The 22,910-nt window shown below is 41.3% G+C and overlaps 1 protein-coding gene across 6 annotated transcripts in view; it reads left to right on the top strand.

The window, feature by feature from the left end:
* The first annotated feature begins 2,437 nt into the window (after positions 1 to 2,437).
* Positions 2,438 to 22,910, top strand: part of RANBP3 (RAN binding protein 3) — a 44,839-nt gene continuing 24,366 nt past the window's right edge. For 2 of the 6 annotated variants that reach the window (XM_064497541.1, XM_064497540.1), the window contains exons 1-3: positions 2,438 to 2,568; positions 13,410 to 13,465; positions 21,118 to 21,321. In XM_064497541.1, the coding sequence (XP_064353611.1) occupies positions 2,547 to 2,568; positions 13,410 to 13,465; positions 21,118 to 21,321 (282 nt within the window). In that variant the 5' untranslated portion in view covers positions 2,438 to 2,546. Of the gene's footprint in view, positions 2,569 to 13,409; positions 13,466 to 13,942; positions 14,024 to 14,544; positions 14,723 to 21,117; positions 21,322 to 22,910 lie in introns of those variants that run through there. The other 4 variants (XM_064497544.1, XM_064497543.1, XM_064497542.1 and 1 more) reach the window with 3 other exon arrangements.

Genomic DNA, 22,910 nt, shown 5'->3' with positions numbered 1-22,910 from the left:
TTTTCAGCTAAATTCTCTGGAAATTGTCTGCACCAAACATGATCCAGTTCCCTATTGAAGAGGTACAGCCAAGATCTAGACCCACACAGTAGACTTAGGCTGTCATTTGGACATCACACAGCTGCCAGCAGTACTGCCTGGCTCTGTAAGCTATCAGAGGACATGCACAAAATAACGTCTTACAAATCTGTTCAAAGTCTTAGGCCAAGATCAGAGGAAATGATAAAATTGGCTTTAAGTCAGCTGTGATCAAATCAAAAATGCTGCAGCCTAATGACCAAAGTTTCTGCTCTAGCATAAACTGACTTTGTGAATAAAATTCAGGTGTTTTTCTTAGGGCTAATTCTGATCTAGCACTATTGGGGTCTTCTATAGGCTCACCCTGGCTACAGATATTCAGAGACCTGTCCTAAATTACTGTCTGCCAGCTTACTCCTTGCTTTTGGTCTTCCCACTCTAAGATTCCGGTACCTGCACCCTGTTTTGTAGATAGTCTCAGGCCACCTACTGTCCTATTCACTTACACACGTGCTGGGTGTTGTCTTGGCTGTTGTTATTTTCTTTGAGTCCATTATCAGTCACTTATTTCATTTAGATGCTTTTAACAGAAAACCTTCGCTTTTGAATAGAGTTATCTCTTCGTCTTCTCTGAGTGATAAAGTTAGTTCTATTACTTTCTAAGCAGAGAGCTCCTAAGGTATCTCTGAGAGTTATAATCCAAATACTACTTCCTAACAACTAACCCACAGTGAATTTATGACAATCCAGATAAGAAATAAATAAAATATTTTCACTTGAAAAGGAATCCTAATCTCCATATTGCAAGACTTCCATTAAAATGGAAGAAGAGGTGAAGAAACAGAATGTAACATTTGGGAAGGATTTGCATTTACCACAGGAGCTTCATAAAATTGGACTGGCAGTACCTCTGAGGTCCCCATTTGCAGTTTCACTGGATTGTCTCACTTTCTGCATCTCCTTCACAAGAACTAAAGCTCTCTTGGCTCTTGGATTTACTCCAGCCATAGGGTTTAAAGTATTACCTCTGTAAAAGGAAATGTGTTTGTCATCTTTTCCCTCCATTAGCAATGGAAAAGGCCTCAAGTTTAATGCATGTTTAGTTGCTACAGGGAGTCCACATGTGAAGTCAGTGCTATTCCTCCACTAAATATCCCACTCATGAGGGTTAGATTTTATTCTCTGTGGAGGAGAAAGTCAAAAGTCACACTTAGTCCCCAAAGAGTTCCATCTTCTGTACATCCCAATCATCCTTATTCTTGGCTTTGGCACGGATTTTCCTTGTAGAATCTTAGTGGTTTGGAAAGCATAATGAATTCCAGAAACTTTTGCCTGGGTGGTCCATGGTCTGTCATTTCAGCTTTGGCATGGCTGAGCCCAGCTTGCAGCTTCACCCATCAGGAGGAAAATTCTGTTCCTATGTATAAAGTTACTTCTCAAAATTTTACATTTTACAGCAAAACCACATGTACATACCTGGCACTTGCATGAGTGATCAAGGCCTGGCCCTCAGATTCTGTTCTGTGCTCGTGTGATGGTTTGTGAGTGATATAGTCTAATGACAGAGTGCTATGCATTTTGGTTTTATAGTGTGCCACTGAGCTTTTCCTTGAAGCAATCACTAAGGGTAGGACTCGTGTCACGTACTTCTAGGTGTCTGCCTCTGAGCTAGTTGCTGAGCTATTTCTAGTGAGTAGAGGCCGAGGCAGTGCAGTCAGTGGAGGTGAGGTGCACTGGCCAAAGAAGCCAACAAAATACAGGGCACTATCAAGAAGAGCGTTGAGAACACAACAGAATATGGCTAAATAATATACCGTATCTATACTATACATGTATGTATATATACACCATATATATATTACACTGTATCAATTTGTGGCTGTATGAAGCCTTGGCACGCTTACATTTTGGGTAGTGTGTACAGTTCTGGTCTCTGTATCTCAAGGGGGAGGCAGTGGAGTTTGGTCACAGAGAATGGCAAAAAATTGATGTAGGGGTGGAGCAGCTGTCTTACAAGGGGAAACTAAAATGCTCTGAATTCCTCAGCTTGGAGAAGAGGCTAGGGAAGAGATGCTCACGGGGGTGACCTGCAATCACTGTGGGGCCGGGCCTGACCCCCGGCACTGCGGACACGGCTCCCGGGGCCCGGGCTCAGCCGGGCGGCGCTGTCGGGCCGGAAGCGGCACACAGAGGCCTGCGCCACGGCCCCGCGGCGAGGAGCCGCCCGGGCAGCCCGGCCCCGCGGCCGCCCCCTGTCAGAGGGGCCGAACCCCAGCCCGCCCCCGCAGGCCGCCCCGGCGGCGCGGCACCGCGCACGCGCGGCAGGCACCCCACGCGCCGAGGCCGCCGCGCGCGCCGCTCCCAGCACCCACGTGAGCACCCTCCCTGCCCGGCGCTGGCCGCCCGCACATGCGCAGTGGCTCAGCGGGGCAGTTGTCCCTTTACGCATGCGCTCCCCCGCGGGGCCCCCCTGTAAGTGGAGGCCGTCCGGCTGCGCGATGCATTGTGGGCGTGATTGAGGAAGTAAAATGGCGGACCTAGCGAACGAAGGTAGGGGGACGTTGGCGGCGCGTGGGGCTGCTGGCCTCGGCTGCCGCCGGTCCGGTCTCCGGACGGCGGCGGCGCTGACCCCCAGCCGGCCGAGCCCGTCCCTGCCATCCGGTCTCCGAGGAGCGCCCGGGCACGGGCCCGCTCTCGGAAGCGCCCCCTTCCCGCGGCCTCTCCGCGCCCCGGCGCCTCCGAGGCGGGTGGCCGGACAAAGGGAGCGCCCGGCCGCAGCGGCGGGGCCGCCGCGCTGCTCTGCGGCCTCGCTCTGCCCCGCGCCGTAGCGCCCGCGAGGCCCGCCGGGGGCGGGCGTCCTCACTGCCGCGGGGGCTCGGGAGCGGCCGCCGGCGCGGGAGCGGCGGCCTCGGGCAGCGCTGGCAAGTGCCTCCCCGCCGGGCGCCGGTACCGGGGCGGCTCTGGGGGCAGCAGCTCCCTGCTCCCGCGCACACAAAACGTGCCCGCTGCCCCCGCGGCGCCCGCCCGCCCTCCGGGTGAGGGTCGAGTCCCCGCGTAAAGGAGTGATTGCCGGTGGCCGAGGGCGCTGGTGTTCGCCCTGCCCGGTGGAGTTGGTGGCCTCCTCCTTTTTCTCCTTTTCTAGTTACTCTTGAGGGCCATTGTCTGTAACTTTTGGACTGTTGTAAATCTTTCCTTAACTCCCACTCATGTTCATTCTGCCTCTAGCAAAGGGAAGCTGTTATGGAAAACTAGGTGAAGTCTAATAATTTTTTGTTTAGTTTAAAGCCTCTGTAAGTAAAGACATAGGGCTTTCATTTTTCTCTGAAAGGTGTTGGGGAAATATGGGCTGTATCAACATAGGGTCTGGATGTGCTGCTGCAAGGTAGATGGTGTGTAGAATGCTGTTTAACTGATGCAGCATGTCAACAGTTTGCCTTTGAGAATGAGTAACTTCCCTGGGAGTCTCAGTAAGCATGAGTTCACCCCCAGTGGTCTGTGTTGTTGTTCTTCATTCTTCTCAGGCTAATGAAGGAGGGAAAATACATTCGAGGAGAATGAAAATGTGAACAATGAGCCCCTTCTTTTGAGAGCATTTCTGACACCTGAACTGTGGCTCTGATGTTAACATGAAACAATAGAAAGCAAACATCTGTTGTAGGTATAGATTTTGAAGATGAATCCTTCAAACAGCTAATTACACATTTGTATTTAAATGATATGACAAATCCTGGGATACAATATGTCTCTGGTTGTTGGTTCCCAAACTGAAGTTGAGCCATCAGTGCCCAGGCAGTCACGATAACTAGTTTCAAGAACAGTAGTAAACAGTCACATTGGTAGTGATTCTTGGTGAGAAACTTGATGGCATTATATCAGACCTTTGATAATAAGCTTTGATGGCCTATGGGGTTCTTTTAGCACCAGATCTTTGGGAATGACTATCTGAAGTCAGGCAAGCCCTTCACTTTAACTCCCAATTCTAATTCTAAAGATAAACATTAAGCTGAAAGGTAAATTCCAAATTACCAATGTTTATTATGTATTTTCATGCAGACTTGTTGTGTTTCTATTCCTATCTCTCTATCTTTCTGCAGAAAAAAGTTGTACACTCTCTCTGGAGGAAAGAAAAAAGTGTGATCCTTACTTTTTCATCTGGACTTCCTTTTTCTCTCTTTCTTTCTCTTTGGACCCTTCCTTGACTCCAGTGACTTTCACTCACCTGCTAATTTCTTTAGTTTGTGCTTGCATCTCCTTCTGCAGTTGTCATCTTGGTCCCCCACTGTTCTGTTTCTTCTTGCCATGAGAAAGAAAGTTTCTTTCTTGAGATTAAGCAAGATCAGTTTGCTTCTGAACTATTGTCTCTTCTGCTCTTTCTTGTATCGCTGAGTGCACTGCCTGGTGTTTTCTTTCCTCCAAATCCATTTTGGATTTATCTGTTCTTTGTATACCAGTGCAAGTATGTGTACTTTATGGAATTGGCATCCTTCTGCTGAAAAGCCATTGGCTTCCATAGTCTTCCTACTTCCCCTGTTTGCTGTCTCTGACATTGCAATGATGTTTTCAGGTGACTTCAATTGTTCTCTCCTTGTTCTTAAACATATTTGTCTGTCAGCTTTAGATAGTTCCAGTGTTGTAGGTGGAAGATTCATTTCCTGTGTCTGCGTATTCTCATTTGCAAACACGAAATGACTGTTTCTGTACAGATAATTCTTTGATCTTCTACTCTATATTGGTCTTTTCCTGTTTAAAGTATTTGACAGCTAAATGTTCGTAGGGAGACGAAGCAAGGTTAAAACAGAGCTCTTAATCTCCCTCAGTCTTGATCAGTCTGTATAACAGTGCTGTCTTGCTCATGCTTTGTTATGAAGTACGAAGCTAATTGTTCTTTGACTGAAACATCTTTCTGGGTATTTGTATCTATTGCGTGTCATTCTTGCAGATTGTTTTTGCTTAGCATGTTTAAACAATAGCTTTCCTTGTCTGTTCATGCAAGTAAAACTCTCTTTGGTTCTTATTGCCTTGATTCCTGCAACAAATCTTCTGTCCTTGAAAAGTGCTGTTTGTTCTGCTTGTGTCCTTTCAGCTTACTAATACAAAACTCCTGATTTTAACCCATCACTTGTTCTGTGGCACCTCTTTGTTTCAATTCATTCATTAGTTTCTCTTTTTTAAACAATATATCAGTTATTTTTACTTTCTAGCTTCTAATGTCTCTTAATCTATTGTCTTGATCACCATCGAGGTGTGAATGTGGTCTCCAAATAACCATTCTACCAATGTCTTTTAAGCCTTCAAAAATGTTTTAATGAACAATCTTTCTGTGGTGCATTTCTTCACAACTACGAGCATCCCCTTAATATTCTCAGAAATACTTTGTTTTCCTTTTTCTTATCCTTCTTTAAAATGTTCTTTCCACTTGTCTTTCCTCTCTTTCTCCAGTGAATTGGTGAAACTGCAAAACTTTGTATGTCATGTTTTGATGTCAAGCTTTATTTTGGTGGAAGGTTGTTGGATTAAAGTGTTCTCTACTGCAGAGAGAGAGGTGAAAAATGAGGTGGTTCAAATGTCACCTCACAAGGAAGCTCGTGCTGTGAAGTTTCCTAGAAGCAGGTCCTGGTCTTGGCCTTTCCCCTCCATTGCTGAGAGCAGGTGAGCTGGTGAGTGTAGAGCTAATGAATAGGGGGGAGATTGGCTTCTCACCAGCTGTCTGACGTTTCACTGACTTTGTCACAAAGATTTAATGACATTGTGATAAAGGTTTTTGGGATTGACAGTATGAGAAGTGTGATTCTGTGATTTGGTTTGTGCCGTCATTGGAGACAAAGATTGGGAATGGTAGGCACAACAGTTTTTGCTACTGCTGTATAACAATAGTTATCAAATGGTATTAGAAATTTTCTGTTTAGTCTGTGGTATGGTATTCTTTGTAGGTATTCTAGCTGGATCCTGAGTTAAAAATTAACACTTCAAAGCCACAAATTAGGCAGCAAAGTATTGTGGAGATCTAGAGAACTTCCTGTCAGTCATATGTTCATTCACATAAGCCTGAAGGCTTTTCTCATTAACTTGCTGTTAACATACAACTAGTGGTTTGTTTGTGTATAACTCACTCCTGAAAATGCTCCAGGTGATGCTCATTAGGTGGTAGGATCTCTCCATGTTGAGCATGAATTATTTTATCAACTTTCAGGTCAATTGAAAAACTTCATGTTTTTCTCAAGTGCAAAACTTGGTGTTTTTCTTCACATTTTTCTTTCAATGCTGGCTGCCTGCACTACTCTGTGCTGGCATACTCTCTTTGTAGGCACTTGATTAGGAACTGCACACACTTTGCTTTATGAAATTGCTGAGACTAGAGATCAAGATCATAACAAGTTCACTGTATCTAACTGCCTTAAACTTGCACAAGGCCAGGAAAATGGAGTTGTTCCATTCAGAGCTAAAGATATGAATCCTATGCCAAACTTTCATGATACTGAAATCCCTTCTGTGCTCCCCACCCCTCCCCCAACTTTACAATTCAATTTACCTTTATGTCATTTTGGGGGAAAGGAAGGTCTGTTATCATTTTGAGGGGAAAACTTGGCACTCTGATTTTTCATCTTTTTAAATATTCAAGATTCTGCTATTGGAGTGCTGAGGAGATCACAAACCCTTGTAGAGCTGCATGCAGTATCATCTTTACATGCTGATTTTCTGCAGGTAAACTAGTGGACACAGACTGAATATTTTTTTGTGAAGTGCTAATAATTCACACCCAAATGCTGCAAACTACTGTTTACAGAATTAAACTGCCTAAATACTTTAATATAATCTGTGGTTAACACTCTTTGAAGTTCTTTGTAAATATTTTATCTGTACTGCAAAGCAGTTGGATGCCTCATGGTTTTCTTCCTATCAGGTGAAAATAAGCTACTTCTTTCTCTTTTTGAATTTTAACATTGCTTCATATGAAGTACCTGAACTGAAACAGTAAAATTACTTAATGCAGAGGTAACCTATTTCGTTTCCCAGCCCCTTGTATTGATAATAGAAATAACATGTTCCACAAATACAGAAGGTTTGTGCTTTAAATATGGTGTGTGGAATTTTATTTCATTTGGAAAAAAATGTAAGAAGTATTCTGTGTTCCTGTGCTATCTGTGGAATTAGTGTGTAGGAGTAGCTTGCTTACACATGTTACAGGAGACAAAATATAAAATGGCTTGGAGACGAAACAGAGCATCAGATCTTTTATTTTATAAAATGGACCTTATCAAAGTTTTGAAAATACTGCAGAAACATGTATTTTTTTCTGATGTCAGTTATATTTGCTATCGTATCATTTGTGAAATCTGGACATAAATGACCTGGTGATGGTCTCTGTACTTTCTGCCATTAAGTATGATTGGATATCAGCCATTGGCTTGCTATCTTGTTCTTCCCTTCAAGTCTGTTGATAGCTGTTGGAAGGGAAGAGTCTTATTTTGTCATTACCCTATTTAGAATCTTACAATGTTGCAAATGTCTGCTGTTTTTTTAACTTATCTCTCAGCTATTGTCTTTTCTGTCATGACTATTCTACTCTTTATAACTTAAATAGTATCAAGGTGAAAGAGAACACTTTCTGCCTAAGCTGTTCAAATAAACATAATTAAATTTAACTATAAACTCTATTTATTTTTGTTGTTTATTTTTGCTCAAACTTTAGTCAAAGGTGCTTGTTTTGCTGCTCTGGGTTGGTACCCATCGTGAACACAAGGTTACTCCTGAGTTTGCAGGGGTGGGAAAGTCCTAGGTAGAGTCTCTCTAAGCACATATGAAAAAGCATTTTTTCTACTGACATGCATTTTTTTCCCCTAAGCCAGAAAATCCCTAAACTTGAAGCAAATTTAATAGACTCAATGATACTACATTTAGTTCCATGCAGGCATAATATTTTATTAGGAGGAGAAAAGAACAAATTATTCTAGTGGCTAGTTACTTTTTAATATGTATTTATTTTGCCAAACTATTTTATATCAGGAAATGTTGCAAAGATGTTTGTCTTTGTAACATTGCATGGCTATATTGTAACTGATTCTGCATGTATTCCGTAAAGAAATTGGGACAACATTTTTGAGTGTTTTCTGGTTAGCTGAATGCTTCTTACAGTACTGGGCTGTTGAATAGGCAGAACAAAGCCATGTTTTGTCTAGTTGTTGGAAACATTTGTCTCTTAGTTTGGTACAGCTACATAGGATCATGTACCTGAGTTAAATCTAGTATTAAACAGTATGTATACCTTGAAGATGTTGTAGCACTGCCTGAGCAGCTGAGATAATAGCTTCTGTTTTGTGTTTTGGTTTCTAAGGCTTGTTGAAGCAAGCTGAGTGGGTGTAACAGTATATGTATTTTTCTGGCAGCACATATATTGATAATGTCTCCGCTATGAAATATCTCAAGGGAATTTAGTCTGTGGAAACCAGCACTTGAGGCTGTTGTAATTATTCGTGTAGTTTGAAGTCTTCGAAGCTTATGAAGAAACTGCAGGAAGAAGTTATGGGGATTCAGTCATTCTTCAGACTAGTTTGATAGTCTGCCACCATTCAGAAGACACTAAGTGGTGTGTGCATGTGGCTGATCTTCAGTTTGGGGAGTTACTATCTCTGTTATAGTAACTATTGAGGATCTGCTTTGCTTATTGCATGCTTAGGCTTTCAGATCTTGGAACACCTTTAATGAGACTGAAAATTGGCGTTGTTTCTGCATCTTCACCTCCTTGTGTTGCCTTGTTTCTGTCTGCCTGTCTGAAGAAGAAACAAGCCTGTTCCATGATTTTTAGGAACTAATATTCTGTATACCTTGTCTTAATCTCATGTTCTCTTACTGTGTATTGTAGCTTAAGCTTGGGAGCCTTTTTTATCTTCTTTTATTCTGCTTTTTTTTTCCCCCCCTTTAACTTGATGACAGTTCTCTGGAGCTGATAGATCCATTTTACTTTCAGACACTTTGGTGGAATGGGTGCTTGCTTGCTGAATGAGAACGTGACCATCCACCCATGATGTCTTTTAGTACAAAGGACAGTGTAATTCTCATTTTGGAGTAGTACTTAATAAGCTGCCACAGTCACCACGTGAAAAAATGAGCTAGCATGTACATTTCTGTTCTACAAAAATAAAATCTCTTATCTCTTGTGGCGGCTCTTCAGTTGATTTGAAAATTTGAGTGGAAAAATATTTTGGATACTGACAAACTAAGCAATGCAATCTTGGCGAGGGGAGGAAGGAGGACGAATAAGATGATTCTTGAATCTAGTATGTTGGTATCGGAGGATTCTTGCAGCATACCTTCTTGTGAGATTGATAGTGAAATACTGGATGAAGTTTGGTATCCATTATTTATGTTGAAAAATCAGCAAATCAGAAGGATTGAGGACAGAACCTTCTACTGAGAATTGGTTTTGTCTGCCCTGTTTATTGGAAAGAAGTATGGATGGTGATGGGTAGAGCATACAAAAAAAACATTGAGTAGTAGAAAACTCATTAATCTAGTAGATAAATGCATTCAAAAACATGCTTGGGAACAGGAATCTGGAAGTTGAAGCCAGACATTTGAATGGGAAATTAGGTATTGCCAGATTTTTTTTTTTTTTTTAAATCAAGTGAGGTGATAGAAAATTAGGGGAAATAATGAGGACTTTTAACATCTTTAAGAACTAATGCATTTGCTGAAAATGCCTCCCCAAAACAATTAGGCTCAGAAAAATATGCAGCAGTTTGTGGAAATAGGGGGCCAGATTAGATGATGTAGTGATCCTTTCTTGCCTTAAGTGAGGAGGCGGCAAATGTTTCTCTTCTGGCGTTGCGGCCTTCTCGCCAGACTTCAGCAGGCGCGTGATGGACGCGTGGAAGAACCTCCTCTGTAGAACTCACAAAGCTGCTTAGTTTCTCCTGCAGAAGCACAGGAGGGCTTTGATCTCTGTATGGAAGTAAGGGCCTGTGAGAGAAATGTGATCTTAAAGGCTTTATGTATTTGTTCCAGAAACCAAATTAAGAGTGTGTGGACAGCGTTGTGCAACGTCAGCTTCTGAAAAACTAATGTTTCGTTAGTGGCAGGAATTTTTTGAAAGGATCTTTCTTGGACAGAATGCCCATTGTGTAGCGTTACAGCAGTGTGTGCACGCGTCCTCGGCAGAGCTGTAAGCTTTCGATCCGTTAGGATGTGCCGTATTAAGCAGAGGGGCAGCTGGTGGTGGTGATCGATTGCCGTCTCCTTGTCGCTGCCGCTGGATGCCATCTTGTCAATTGGTTTCGCAGGCAGCAAGGGGAATAATGAGATTCCTGAATCTCGAGTGCCGGAGCTTGGGGGAGGGGGTTCTCCCGCTGGACGGAAACTCTCCTATCCTGCATGAATCTCTCTTCCACTCCTCCAGTGTGTCTCAGCACAGTTTGTTTTGGCTTCTTTTCCCAGTCTCGTTTCTCTGAGCTGGCCGTGATCTCCAATACCTGAGACTTTCATTCCAGTTTCTTTTCTGGGTCCTCCTCTCCTCAAACTTTTCCTTCCGTGAGCTTTCTGCTGTTCCTGGCATCTGTGCTCTCTCTTCGCCTTACCCCTGCCTCGAGTACTCGCTTTCCATCGTGAAACTCCGTTCCTCGTTTTGTCTGGTTCCTTTGCGTCAGCTCCTTTGGCTCCCCCTTCTCGCTCTTTGCTGGCCAGGCCGTGTCCATCCCCTTCCCCCCGGCCCCAGTTTGCATTGCTGTTGGATCTGGGTTTTATACTGTTGGCTTTTTTCTTCCTCCCTTAAGGCTTTGATTCCATATTAAATACTAAATAGATGAGTAGTTCTTCTCTATTAGATCCCTGTGGTATCTTTGGAGCTTGTTATAGGAATCTCTCGTATGTTGTGCGTTACAAGATCAAGTCCTAATTTCTGGCTAATCTCCAAAAGGGAAGAACAATAATACGGTGTTTTATTGACTGGGTTGGCAGTCTTAGTTAAAAGTAGTTTGGTAGAAGCTTGCTATAATTATAGCGCTAACAAATATTCAACTATACCAAGTATGGTAAAAAGAAATGAAAATCTCTTTGAGAAGAGGGTTTAAAAGCTTGAATCTTAAACCTGAGTCGAGTCTCCCACAAGTAGGTTACGCTGAAGCCAAGGGAATTGAAAGGGATCCACGGCCTGTAGTGATTTAAATGTTGGAGTGCTGGGCCTTTGGACTGTCCTTAAAGTAACCTGAAGATCTTGTTACATTTCAACAAACTTTGTGAAAAGAGTTCTTTTTCCTTTCTTTGATATTGACTGTGTGTGTATTTTTTTTTGTTTTGAAATAGATTACATAGCCCTCAATATTTCAAATAAACATCATTTTTGAGCTTCAGTGGTATTTGGTGCGTAACACTGTCAGAATAATTTGGAATATAAAGGAAAAAAGAGCAGGACAGATTGTGTAATAAGGATCTGTAGTTCAAGTTTATTTTTAACTTCTATTGAACAAGTTATGCCAGTCTTGCAGTGTTTTTGCTGGGTTATCTCTCTGGGTGAGACCTGCAGAAGGGTGAGAAAAGGCTTTTCCACCCTCACAAACACACAGTTCTTGGGATGTTTCTTTTATCGCTGTTGGGTATGGTTGTGTCCCCCCCATCCTCCCCCCCCCCCCCCCCCAAGCTAAAGCAATCTAATAGCTAGCGGTCTGATCCCCTTTTCCTTTCATGGTGTGCACTCCTGTGCTGACCCAAGTGCTTTAGCAACCTCACAGTGTGCCAGTTCAGAGAGCTGGAATGATTTAACTCTCTCAAATGTGTGTGTGTGTTGGGGGGGGGGGAGACACGTTGCTAGTTCACTTTGGGTACTAGCCCTTGTGTAAAGGGAAGGAGGTGGGAGTGCGTTGGGCAGCCGGGAGTGGAGCTGTCTCCTTCGGTGGCAGCTAGCCATTAGATTGTTTTAGCTGTAGCATGAAGCAGCACACTTGCTTTAACGTGTATTTCAAATGTTATAATAGAATTTTTCTTTGTTTCCATTTACCTTTTCTTGTTGTTTGATGACACTGATTCCACTGGCTGATCAGGGTAAGGTGTTCAGGGCAGAGCCTTTTGTTTATGAAGTCATCCTGTAAAAACAGAAGGTACAGTTTGATATTTATAGCTGTTTTTCCTGCCAAGAGTAAACTTTTAATTAAATACTGAAGCAACTTTGTGTTAGAAAAATGCTTGTATTATACAGTTAGGGCATCATGTTTTCTTTGGCAAGATCACACTGCAACTGATTTAAGGAGGATTTTGTGATCCTGTCCTCTTTTACAAGCAAGGTAGTTCTTCCTAGTTGGCTCTATGTTAATCTTTTATGGTGGCCTTTCAAGTTCTAAAAGTTCTTAAAATTTTAGTTCTTAAATACCTAGTTTTGTTCTGATGATTGAATAATTGCAACAGTGGAACTTTGCAAGGACAATAGCCAAAAATAACTCCCAGCTCTCACTGAGTTCCCTTGTTTCACAAGCCTCACTCTGAAAACAGGCTTAAATGTTGAACTTATCCTTTGCTCTGCAAGCATTTAGGAAGGCTGTTGACAGCATAGCGTACATGCAGTTTTTCTTCAAATATAACTCATGCACAAGGCCTCAGCTTGTTAACCTCTCAGGAAAGCTCATTTCTGCTTTATTTCCTCCTTTTTGAGGTCAATAAGGACAATGGAAAAGATGTATTCATTGTAGAAATTCATTCTGTACTTGAAGACTAAATATTGGTGTGCTTATTTAGAAAAGTGTCCTTCCTAGTAACATTTGGATCTGAGCTTCCAGCAGAAAGTAAACTTGCTCTTCAGTTACACGGAGAAGACTGGTGCCTCTGTACACGGGATATTCGATTTAAATTGAAGACCTGGGAATGTGTGGAAGATTGAAACCTTTAAAAAGCTATCCTAATTATCTGAAATACAGGTATCAATGACACAAGTCTTAATGACTTCCAAACTTAGACCTCCTTTAAGAAGCGAGTGTTTGGGCAAAACTCTTTTGATACATAACTGTAGGAAAAGGAAAAGCTTTTGTCAGCACAGCTTGTATCTTGTCAGCACAGCATGTTCAAAAAATAAAGTGTCCCAGCAAAGGGCCTTTTCATGCTGATGTGCCAAGGTTGATCAGCAAGCTTTTAGTATGATGAAAGTACTGGTTTAAAATAGTTAGCTCTGTAGGTAAAGGAGTATGATACAGTTTTCCCATATTAGTTGTATTACTTTTCTTAAAACACTTTCTTTTTGAAAATCAAGTCCTCAGTAATTATTATAGGTTACCAGGAACTGATGGAAACAACTTGTAACTAAGACTTAACTGGTTTCGAGATTCACTGTTTGTAAAAGCATCATAGAACATAGCTTTTTAATATTAATTAATAATTAATGTGTTTGGAAAAAACAACGACTTCTCTTTTTGCAGAAAAACCTGCCATTGCTCCACCTGTCTTTGTATTTCAGAAGGATAAAGCACAGAAGGTAAGGAGATGCTGATAACGTGTATGACATTGTGTTCTGTAGCCCTCACTCGTATTCCATGATGAGCAGCTGTTTGTATATATTGTGTTGAAGCTGGAGATGGATAATAGAGCATTAATATTTTTAATTATAATTTAATTTTGTAGAGGGTGAAGAAGTGAAAGGAGAAAGGTGGGAAGAGGTGTGATGGGATGAAATGGGTAGCTTTTCACATGGGATAGATCAAATCTGGGACAAATCATGGGTGCTTTCAAAGCTGTATCTTGAGAGGATCAGGTGGCAAAGAAGTGCTGACAGTTGCAGTTGCATAGGAGAATATTAAAAATTCTTTCCTCTGGTAATGGAATCAAGACAAAGCAAATGAAAAATGTGGTCTAGATTATTGCTTTTCACCTCAGTATGTTTAAATATATTTTATCATATCTTTGTTTATTAAGCTCTGAAGTATATAATTACCTTTGAAAGTGGTAATCCTGTTCCTTAGCCATCCCTCCACCTCCTGCCATTTGTTCATGTCCCTTCCCTTCGGATCTAAGGTAGCAACTATGCGGTGTTGAGGTAAGTTAGAGTTATGCACTAATCTGATGGAAAGTTTTATTTGAGTAAGCTTGCTTTGAATCAGGAGGCTGATCCAACTCATCCTGTGCAAGTGTGAGGAGTAGAACTCACAAGAGAAGTAACAGTGTTGAAAGGGGAAGCAGGACCTTCTCCTTATAGGAACCTACTATTATATTGAATCAGGCATAATGGAAACCATGCCCATATAGACTGAATGCAATATAGTTTGCATTCCTTTGGACTTTGAAAGAGACATGCAAAATATTTTAGATGAGTGCTGGAGTGTAGTTTGTTATGTCTTTTTTGTTCAAACAGTAAACCTTCCAGGTTCTTATGTTGTTAAAAGATTAGTAAGATAAATACTGCAGTTTCTTGAGATTCTTCACAATTTAATTATACCTTGTCAATAGTGAGTAAAAGCTGTTAACATATAAAATAATTTCAAAGTTACCCTTGTTTCAGCTGAAACTATAGGACTAACAGAAGTGTTTTCACATTTGTTTTCCCCTCTCCCCGCAAAGGGTAGTTGCTGTAGCTGCCTAATTGTTCCAGTACTATTTAGGTGTGGAACAGGTTGCCTGGAGAGGTTGTGGAGTCTCTATCCTTAGAGATTGGTCCTGGGCAACCTACGCTAGCTGGCCTTGCTTGAGCAGGGAGGTTGGACCAGATGATCTCCAGGGATACCCTCTTCACACCATGGTGAGCTTTCTTCCCCCAGTATCCCTTAACCTGGCAGTACTTCCATGGTTAGATTGGAACAATGATCATAACAATCTGCAACACAAACAAAACACCACGTTACCGTTTCCTTTGGCCTACTCCTTCAGCACTAACCTAGCAGGACTTGTGCTCTGATGTTTCTTCATGTTGTATGTTCTGCACACAGTGTTACGCTGTACAAGCTGACGTGTTGGTCTGTGGGACAGACCTGCCCCAAATCCAATACGTTACAAGAGGATATTTATAAGGAATGAAGGTTTCATGTCTCTCTGGGCTGGTGGAGAGGATCCAGGATTCCAGGGAGAGGGATTTGTGATTTGAGTCTCCCTAGCTGCCTATGAAGATGCTGTAGACATCTCTCAATGCTGAGTGAGCAGCACTGCTTGGGACAGCCTCTGTTAAGGCACAGCCTGAAAGCCTGCCTGAAGAGGTGGTAAGCACAGAGTTTACAGGTGGTGTGCATAGAGGCCTGTGGAGGAACTCAGCAGCTTGAAGGCACAGGGAGGGGTAGAGATGAGTTACAGATTGATCTAAAGGCTATGTAGTGTTGATGCAATCATGCTGCTTGAGAAGGGGCTAATCATGATTGGTATGGATGTGGAATAGCTGTAGCTTGGTCAAGGAACAAGGTTCATTTCCTGAAGCAGATTATGAAAGTCTGTTGGTGGTGTCTGTCACTTGATAGCTAATTTCCAGAGTGTAATACATCTAGGTTATGCGTAATGAGGTGTAATGATTAGATACAACAAGCCTAGGTGTTTATGTGAAACTGTGTAAATGTGTGGATATGTACAATTTTCTTAAGGGGATTTAATAATAATTTTAGCTTATGTGGGAGGTGTGTGTGTGTATTTGAGAAAATGAGTGAGAGAAGTATCATTGCTGTGCTCCTTGCCTTTATAATAAAGGGCCAAAGTCTGCTTCTGTTACTTGTGCCAGTAGCTGTTTTGTGGAGTTGCTATGATAGTAATACAGTAAAAATATGGTGCTGTCAGCCAAATGTCATAGCCACTTGATATATGCTTATATGTATCAAAGCCTACTACTTAGGACAGTTGAGTGTCTCAACTTAATCAAGAAAAGGTGATCCTTAGGTTACATAATGTTTGAGACCTTTCACTCTGATTATTTTGGAAGGATTGATAGCTGTTTTAAGTGGTACAGTTAACAGTTGGCTTCACTATTGTTTCCACAGAAAGCATCTAGTTAAGTGAATTGCCTGCCAAAAAAGATGATCCGTATTAAAACAAACACGAAAAAAACTATTAAAAGAGTTTTTCTAGAGGAAAATTTTGAAGAAAGGACAGTAGAAAAGAAACTTTAAAATAGTTGGCACACGCCACACTTCTAAAATATGTAACTTGTCCATCTAAATTAGAACATTCCTTTAGCAAGATGTCTGTCTAGCCAAGTTGGCTTTCCTCTGGAGCCGTAAGCAAGATGTTTATGGAGGGTCTTCTCTTCTGTCCCAGCGCAGCTATCTGATACTAAGCTGAGAGTGAGGAAGAGGCATTGCATTGTGTATTCGAATTAAGTTTTAGCTGTTTATGGTGATGGTTTAGATGTTTGTCTAATGCTCTCCTGCATGAAACAGGACATCCTGAGCAGACTTTTTTTTTTTCCCAAGCATCTGTAAACCCTCTTAGTACTAGGGCTGGGCTGATATTGCTTAATGCTCTTAACTGACTTTTTTGGAGATAACATTGTCTACTGTTAACTTGGAGAACATTGTTTTTCTAGAAATTTCTACTTAATCTTGTTTTCATAAGGTGTCACATCTATGACTCCCTTAGGAGTTGGGAAATACTGGGCATGTTGCAGGACAAAATGCATACTATCCTGGAAACTGATTTTTAAAGTGGTTGCTCCAGCTAAGTTTGTATGCAGTTTACTGAAACATCAGAGCATACAATTTGTTGTTTAAGCCAAGAAAATATATGGTGGTTCAGCATGATGTCTCTTGATTTTTTTCCTTTTGTTAAGGAGATTCTAGTTGTTTTCTTTTACAGTGAACTGCACAGGATTAGCCTACCTGATCCAGTTCTTTCCATTAGAGCTCTCAGTGGTGGATGTAAACGTGGCTGCCCATGACTAGTCCAGTTACGCCTGAGTCTGTCTTTCATTAGGCCATTACCTACTCTTTATGGGAGGAGGAATGAATTTTTGTGCTGTGGATTTTTTGCAGTTATTCTGGATGCACTGAGGAGTTTGGTGCAAATAACGGACCAAGTATTTGTTAGCACATATATTTGTAGTCTTGCTGTATATACTTCTTGATGGATGGTCTTGCACTTTAAAGTGTTTTATTACTCATCTTGTGTTAGCTCCTGAGCTGTAGTTTTGCTGGCTGTTTATGCTATCTTGTTCAGGCATGCCATTTTTCTCCTTGAGAGTGCTGTGACTGCTGGATCGTGTTTTAGGGTCCACATTTTCAGTTCTTTCCAGACTTTCCATTTAGGACTTGTTTCTTTCACTTACTGCTGTGCCCTCAGTTTCCACATTTGTTGGGTGAGAGGGTCTTCATTTTCATTGTTTTCCTGCCTCCTTGGATCCTTATAACAACAATTTTTACCCTATTTGCTCATTTCTGATTAAGTTTGGACGTCATCAGTCAAATACTTGCCAGAACTTTATCCATTTCACTCAGTAATGCAGGAAACTATCTCATTTGTTTCTTTATGTACTGGTATTCATTTTTCTGACAAGCAGAGTTCTTACTGCTGACAGTAATTCTGGAAAGTTGCATCAGTTTATGAAGATGTAGCTTTTAAGATCAGAAAGCAGCATAAAGTCCTAGGTTTGCTATATAAAGCATAGAATATTACTCTTTTATTTCACTGTCTGTCCCAATAACTTATACATGAAGTAGACCACACTTCAGAGCACTTCTTGAATTAAACATTTCAAGTGATAGAAACAACTTTTCTCTATGATTCATTTTTCTCACTTTAAAAAACTTGGCTTATTGCTCTGAAACTACTTTTAACTTATTCCAGATAGCCATTGCAAGACAGTTTCTGGTCACAGGTTACTTGAAGTTGTTATATGAAGTTAACTTTTAACATGTATTCCTGAGATCAGCTTATTCTCAAATCTTTCCTGTATTTTACATTTTTAAATAGGTGTAGTATCTGAAAGAAATGGAACCAGCAATGGGCTCGTGAATGCTGAGGACAGCTTTCTTTTAGTATTTATTGCCTGAGCTTTTAAAGACTGTGTTTACTCGGTACTGGTATATCACACTGGGAGCTATTGTTAGCTTACGTTTTTGTTTTCTGGAAACTATTTGTCCAAAAATATTTTTAAGGTATTGTCTTCTGTTCTGCAAATGTGAGCTGTGTTCTTCTTTCTGTGATTGTTGATCCCGGCAATGTTAGGAGCATCTTGAAAGCAGTTGTCACGAGTTCTGCAGAAGTGAGATACTCTACCCAGATTTAAAAAAAGAAAAAAAATTTAAACTTTTAAAACAAGCTATTGTCTATTAAGTAGCTTGCAGCTGTACTCCCTCCCCCTCCCACCCCAGCCTGTGGAGGGTGGTGGTAGACTATAGGAAAGAATGCTTATTTGACTTGTTACCTGCCTCGTCTTGGTCAGTGCACTGCTTTTTATAGGTGAGGTGATAGCGGCGAGCTTTTAATTATGGCTCTGAAGGAAGATAAATTACATATTGATCTGTCCCATGCCTAAATGATACTGTAGAATGATGCAAACTGCTTAAGGGGTAGCCGACGACTGGGTTGTAAAGTCAAAGCAGACAGTTGTGGAGTGAATAAGAATTCAGGTCCTTAGGTTATGAGATCTGCTAAGGTAGTCTTAGTTGTGGAGCATAAAGAATAGAAGATGTGGAGTTGTAAAAGGTGACTTACGTGGTTAGAATGACAGCATCCCCACCTGGTCTGGAGAGCAAGCGTGCATTTGAGTTGAGAAAGTTGTATTGTCCAATACACAAAGTAGTAAGGGATTGATTGAAGTCTTGATTTAGCATGATTTGGAAATGCCTTTCATTGCTTTCTGATGATTTGGGGAGGTGGCTGATTAAAAGATGTTATTCATGTTATGGGCAGACTTGTTATGATTAGGATGATGGGAGAGAGAGAGACTTAGAGAACGGTGGAGGAAGTAGCTTGTGTAGGGAGAGGCAGCAATATGCCTTTTTCCAGGCTGTCTTAGCGTGGTTAGAGGACAACTCCTGAGGTGTTCTGTTGGAGAGGGCTAGCTGAGCTGTGCTGTGAGTCAACAGTATACTTGAGTTCAGAACATCTTGAATATTTTGCAACACTTGAAAGAGCAGTCATAAATGTATTAGAAGAAGAAAACTGTGCAGGGCAAAGCAAAGAGAATTATAGAGACTGATGCCAAAGGCCATTGAGAATACCAAGAAAACAGTGGTGTGACTCCTGAGCTCTAACAGGAAAAGACTGAAAAAATAGACTGAGAATAGTTTTATTGGGCCATTGAATATGGATGCGAGGTTGGGGGGGTAAAAGAAGAATGGAGATAAAAATAGCACAACATATGAATTGAGAGGGGGAATAACTAGTTCAAGAGTGTTTGTGCCAGTCTTTATTTAAACTGTAGTATTATTTCCCTGTGTTATTTCTAGCATCACATTAATCTTAGCTTCTTTGTGTTTCTTTGTGTCTCTTTCATTAACTATTTCAACTGTGATGCACAGGAAGCCGAACCTCCAAGTAGACTCATGAGGGGACTAGGAATGACAGGTATAAAATGTCAAGCGGAGAGTTAGAGACACGGGGTAAATGCCCCTATAGAAATAACCTACGTCCTAAGTGCTGTGGCCCGTTCTAGATAGCCTTCTCATGCTGTGGTTCTGAGGCAAAAAGGTAAGAATAGCGGAGCGCTAGAATTTCTGTTCAATTCTGGCACCAAACAAACTGTCTTTAACTCTTCTTTCTCATTGTTTGGAATTTTAAAATTAGTGTTTGGGTTTGTCAGTAACAGTTTATATATTAAAAAGCTTTTATATAGATATGCATGTGTATGTGTGTATATATATACATATAAAAATATAAAACTTTTTATTTTGAAAATATGAAAACCCAGCATCCTCAACTTCACCTGAAAAAGAAGTTACTCCCTGTAAAATTAATATTTTGACCTTTTTGGTCCTTAATGATGATAGTAATGTCTTCTAAGTTTTAAGAACTTTAACTTGAATAACCAATAACTGAACTTGTCTGAAATAAAACCTAGTGTTAAAATTACATGTATTGATGTCCTTTAATTGCTGCTTCTTAAGAACAGGCCAAGTCATAGCTGCTTTAGTGGCTGGTATTTGCGAAAAGCTGTAGGCCCTTAAGGTTTAAAAGCTGCTGTTTAATTTTAGGGTTGCGGTTTGCTCTTTACTGGATGGACCTGGGCTGTGAGCACTCTTCAGTCTCTTGTTCTACTAAATGCGGTGTGAGCAAGTCAAGGCTGTGTGCTTTTTTTTTTTAATGACATCTTCATCTAACTGCTTGATTCTCCAGATACTTCACCATAAGTCGCCAGGAAGCATGGTCCACAGACAGCAGCCGGGAGAACTTCCTTGGTTCATGGAAGTCTGTTATTCGTGTGCTCATGTCCTGTATCACAACATAGTTGTTCAGGCTCAAAGCCTTTAACTTTTTCCTTCTGCAAATGTGTACAGGATGTGGTAAAGCATAACTTTCATCCCACAAAAGTGGGGACCTGGGACAATAAGTAATCTGAGGAAAAGTGATCTGTAGTAGAAGTGGGAATTTGAAGCAAACGTTGAATCCCACTCACGCACTAGCTGTCATCTCACCTTCCCCTTTCAAAGGGGTACGCAGACTCTAATTTACAAAAGAAAGCACTGGTTTTGCCTTTTGGAGAATTCACTGTCACATGAATACAAAGGGTTATTGACTTGTGTGAATGCTGTTACAGTGAATTTCTGCGGAGATTTTTATATTCAAACCCCTCAAACTCAGTCCGCAGGACCAGCAAAGGAGAACAATTATTTCCAGTAACTGTTTAATTCTTCTGTCTAAATCTGGGGAAGCTGTCCGTTAGGCCTTTAGAGAGGAGGAATCAAACCCCAGCAAGCCTATGGCTACTTATGGCTGGCAGAAATGCTCTTTTGAGAGGGGCACTGGCATCTTCAGCTAACACCTGATAAAGTGCCTTTATTCTGATTGATGTTTTTCATGGGGAGGGGAAGCTAATTCAGGGTGCAGGTTCTTTTACTTGTTTTAAGCATATTTTAATTGGTGTCTCAGCAGTGAGCAATTCCTTCTGCCACACTGTGAAAACAGAAATTTCAGAAGGGATTAACAGATCCTCTCACTAGGACAACTGCTCTATCATGTTGCAGCCTTGCATTGAAGGGACATTGTCTTTTTTGCTCCCAGTCCCCTGCAGAGCAAAAAGATTTGTCGGATTCAGGCGAGGACCGACAGGGAGAGGTTGAGCCCCCCCACCATGGTCTGGGTCACACAGAATCAGCTGGTGAGCGCGACTCTGAGCTTCCTGCTCCCGCTGTTGCCTCAGTCAGTGCTACTCTGAGTCCCGCTTCTGAAGCCCAGCTTGCTCCTATTCAACAAGAACTGGCAGGGGTAAGTGTGAACCTACCAAGTACTTCTGCTGCTTCTAAATAAGTGACAAAGTTAGGGTATGTGAGGGATTCGCATAAAAACCATTAGGAGGATTTTTTTTCCTTCTCCTCTAAGCCATAATCCCGCAGTACAGCAAAGTGAGCAGCTAATGCTGTATTCTCACTAGATATAAACACTAGCTTACGCCAATCTGCAATGCACTGAACAGATTAAAAGCAGCTAGAAAGACTTTAAAGCAAAATTTTGAAGTTAGGTACTTAAATTTTTTACTTGAAAAAATTCAAGTACCTTAAGGTAGAGAAGGCTATCACTGCTGTAATTAAAGATTCCCCCCCCCCCCCCCTCCACTGATGGTGCAGGAAAATACTTCTGGAAATGACTGATATCATATAGTCTTTCAGAGCAGTTTTAGTAGTGGTCTTAATCTTTCTGTCTTGATGGACCATATTTTCTTGGTGCAGGTGAGTGTCACTCATTGTGCATACTAGGCATGTATGCTTTGATAGACCCTTGCCTGTTAAGGCCACTCCATGCAATGCATGAATCCTTTTCTTACACTAGTTTTTTTCAAGAATGGGCCATTTGAAGCAAACCCAGTGCCAATTGGATTGTCCTGGCAAGGTACAAATGACTGTAGATTAAGCAGCTTTAGGCATCCAGACTGTCAGGTTTTTCCTGATGACCTGCTGCAGAAGTTTTTCTATTTCAAAATTGTTTTGAAAGTTGAGGTTTTTAGGGGTTAATATTTTAAAATACAGCTGTTAAATATAATCACTGACTTTTATGTCAGTTTTCTATCACTTAAAATTGCTAGTATCACTACACCTGGCTGAGAAACTCATATTAGGCAGACGTTCAAGAAAACCACAGCAAGTGATCGCTGTCTGTCATACTCATTCTTTAAGAGATGAAATTGTTACACTTGTTAACCCAGGTCTGAAAGAAATTTAGTATTGTACGGTTTTAAGAGCAAAAACACGCCTCTGGGGAATGTATGTGGGAATTCTTGTCTGTAAGCACAGATATCCACACATCTTTGAACTTTACAGCATTTGCTAAAATTTATGGGGTAGTACAGTACTCAGTATAGGTGTGTAATAGGCTTTTTTGTTAATATGTGCTGGCAAGTGTTGCAAGAATTATTCCACTTTCTTACAAGAGTAAAATTGTCTCTTGCCTTGAAATATACAGAAGGTTAATGAATCTTTAGAGGGCCCATACTGGTTTGCTGGATCAGGATGCTTCATGTCTTCTTCCCTGGCTCTTAGAAGATAAGACCAAGCTCTGAAAAAGAGACTTTGCAAAACTGTCAGTACTCCCTGTTTACCCAGTATTGTTTGTAACGTGCGCAACCAGGTATGGCCAGAGCTATGGCCTCTTAGAGAGCTGCTTATAATGCCTTGACTTTTGGTTATCTAACCCAAGTCAGCACATGTAAGCTACAGCTTTGCCAGCAAGACTGCTGGTTAAGAAGTGAGGTTCTGGAGCAGCCTTTTGGTAACAGCCATGATTGTCTGTGGGCAGAGTATGCAGATTGCAGACTTACTGTACCATGCTCAGAGATCTGTCATCCTTGGTACTTACTGCAC

This window comes from Dromaius novaehollandiae, chromosome 25, assembly GCF_036370855.1.
Source record: "Dromaius novaehollandiae isolate bDroNov1 chromosome 25, bDroNov1.hap1, whole genome shotgun sequence".
In the NCBI taxonomy this organism is placed as follows: domain Eukaryota; kingdom Metazoa; phylum Chordata; class Aves; order Casuariiformes; family Dromaiidae; genus Dromaius; species Dromaius novaehollandiae.
Note: the sequence above shows the minus strand (reverse complement) of the source record. Positions and strands in the feature narration are given on the sequence as shown.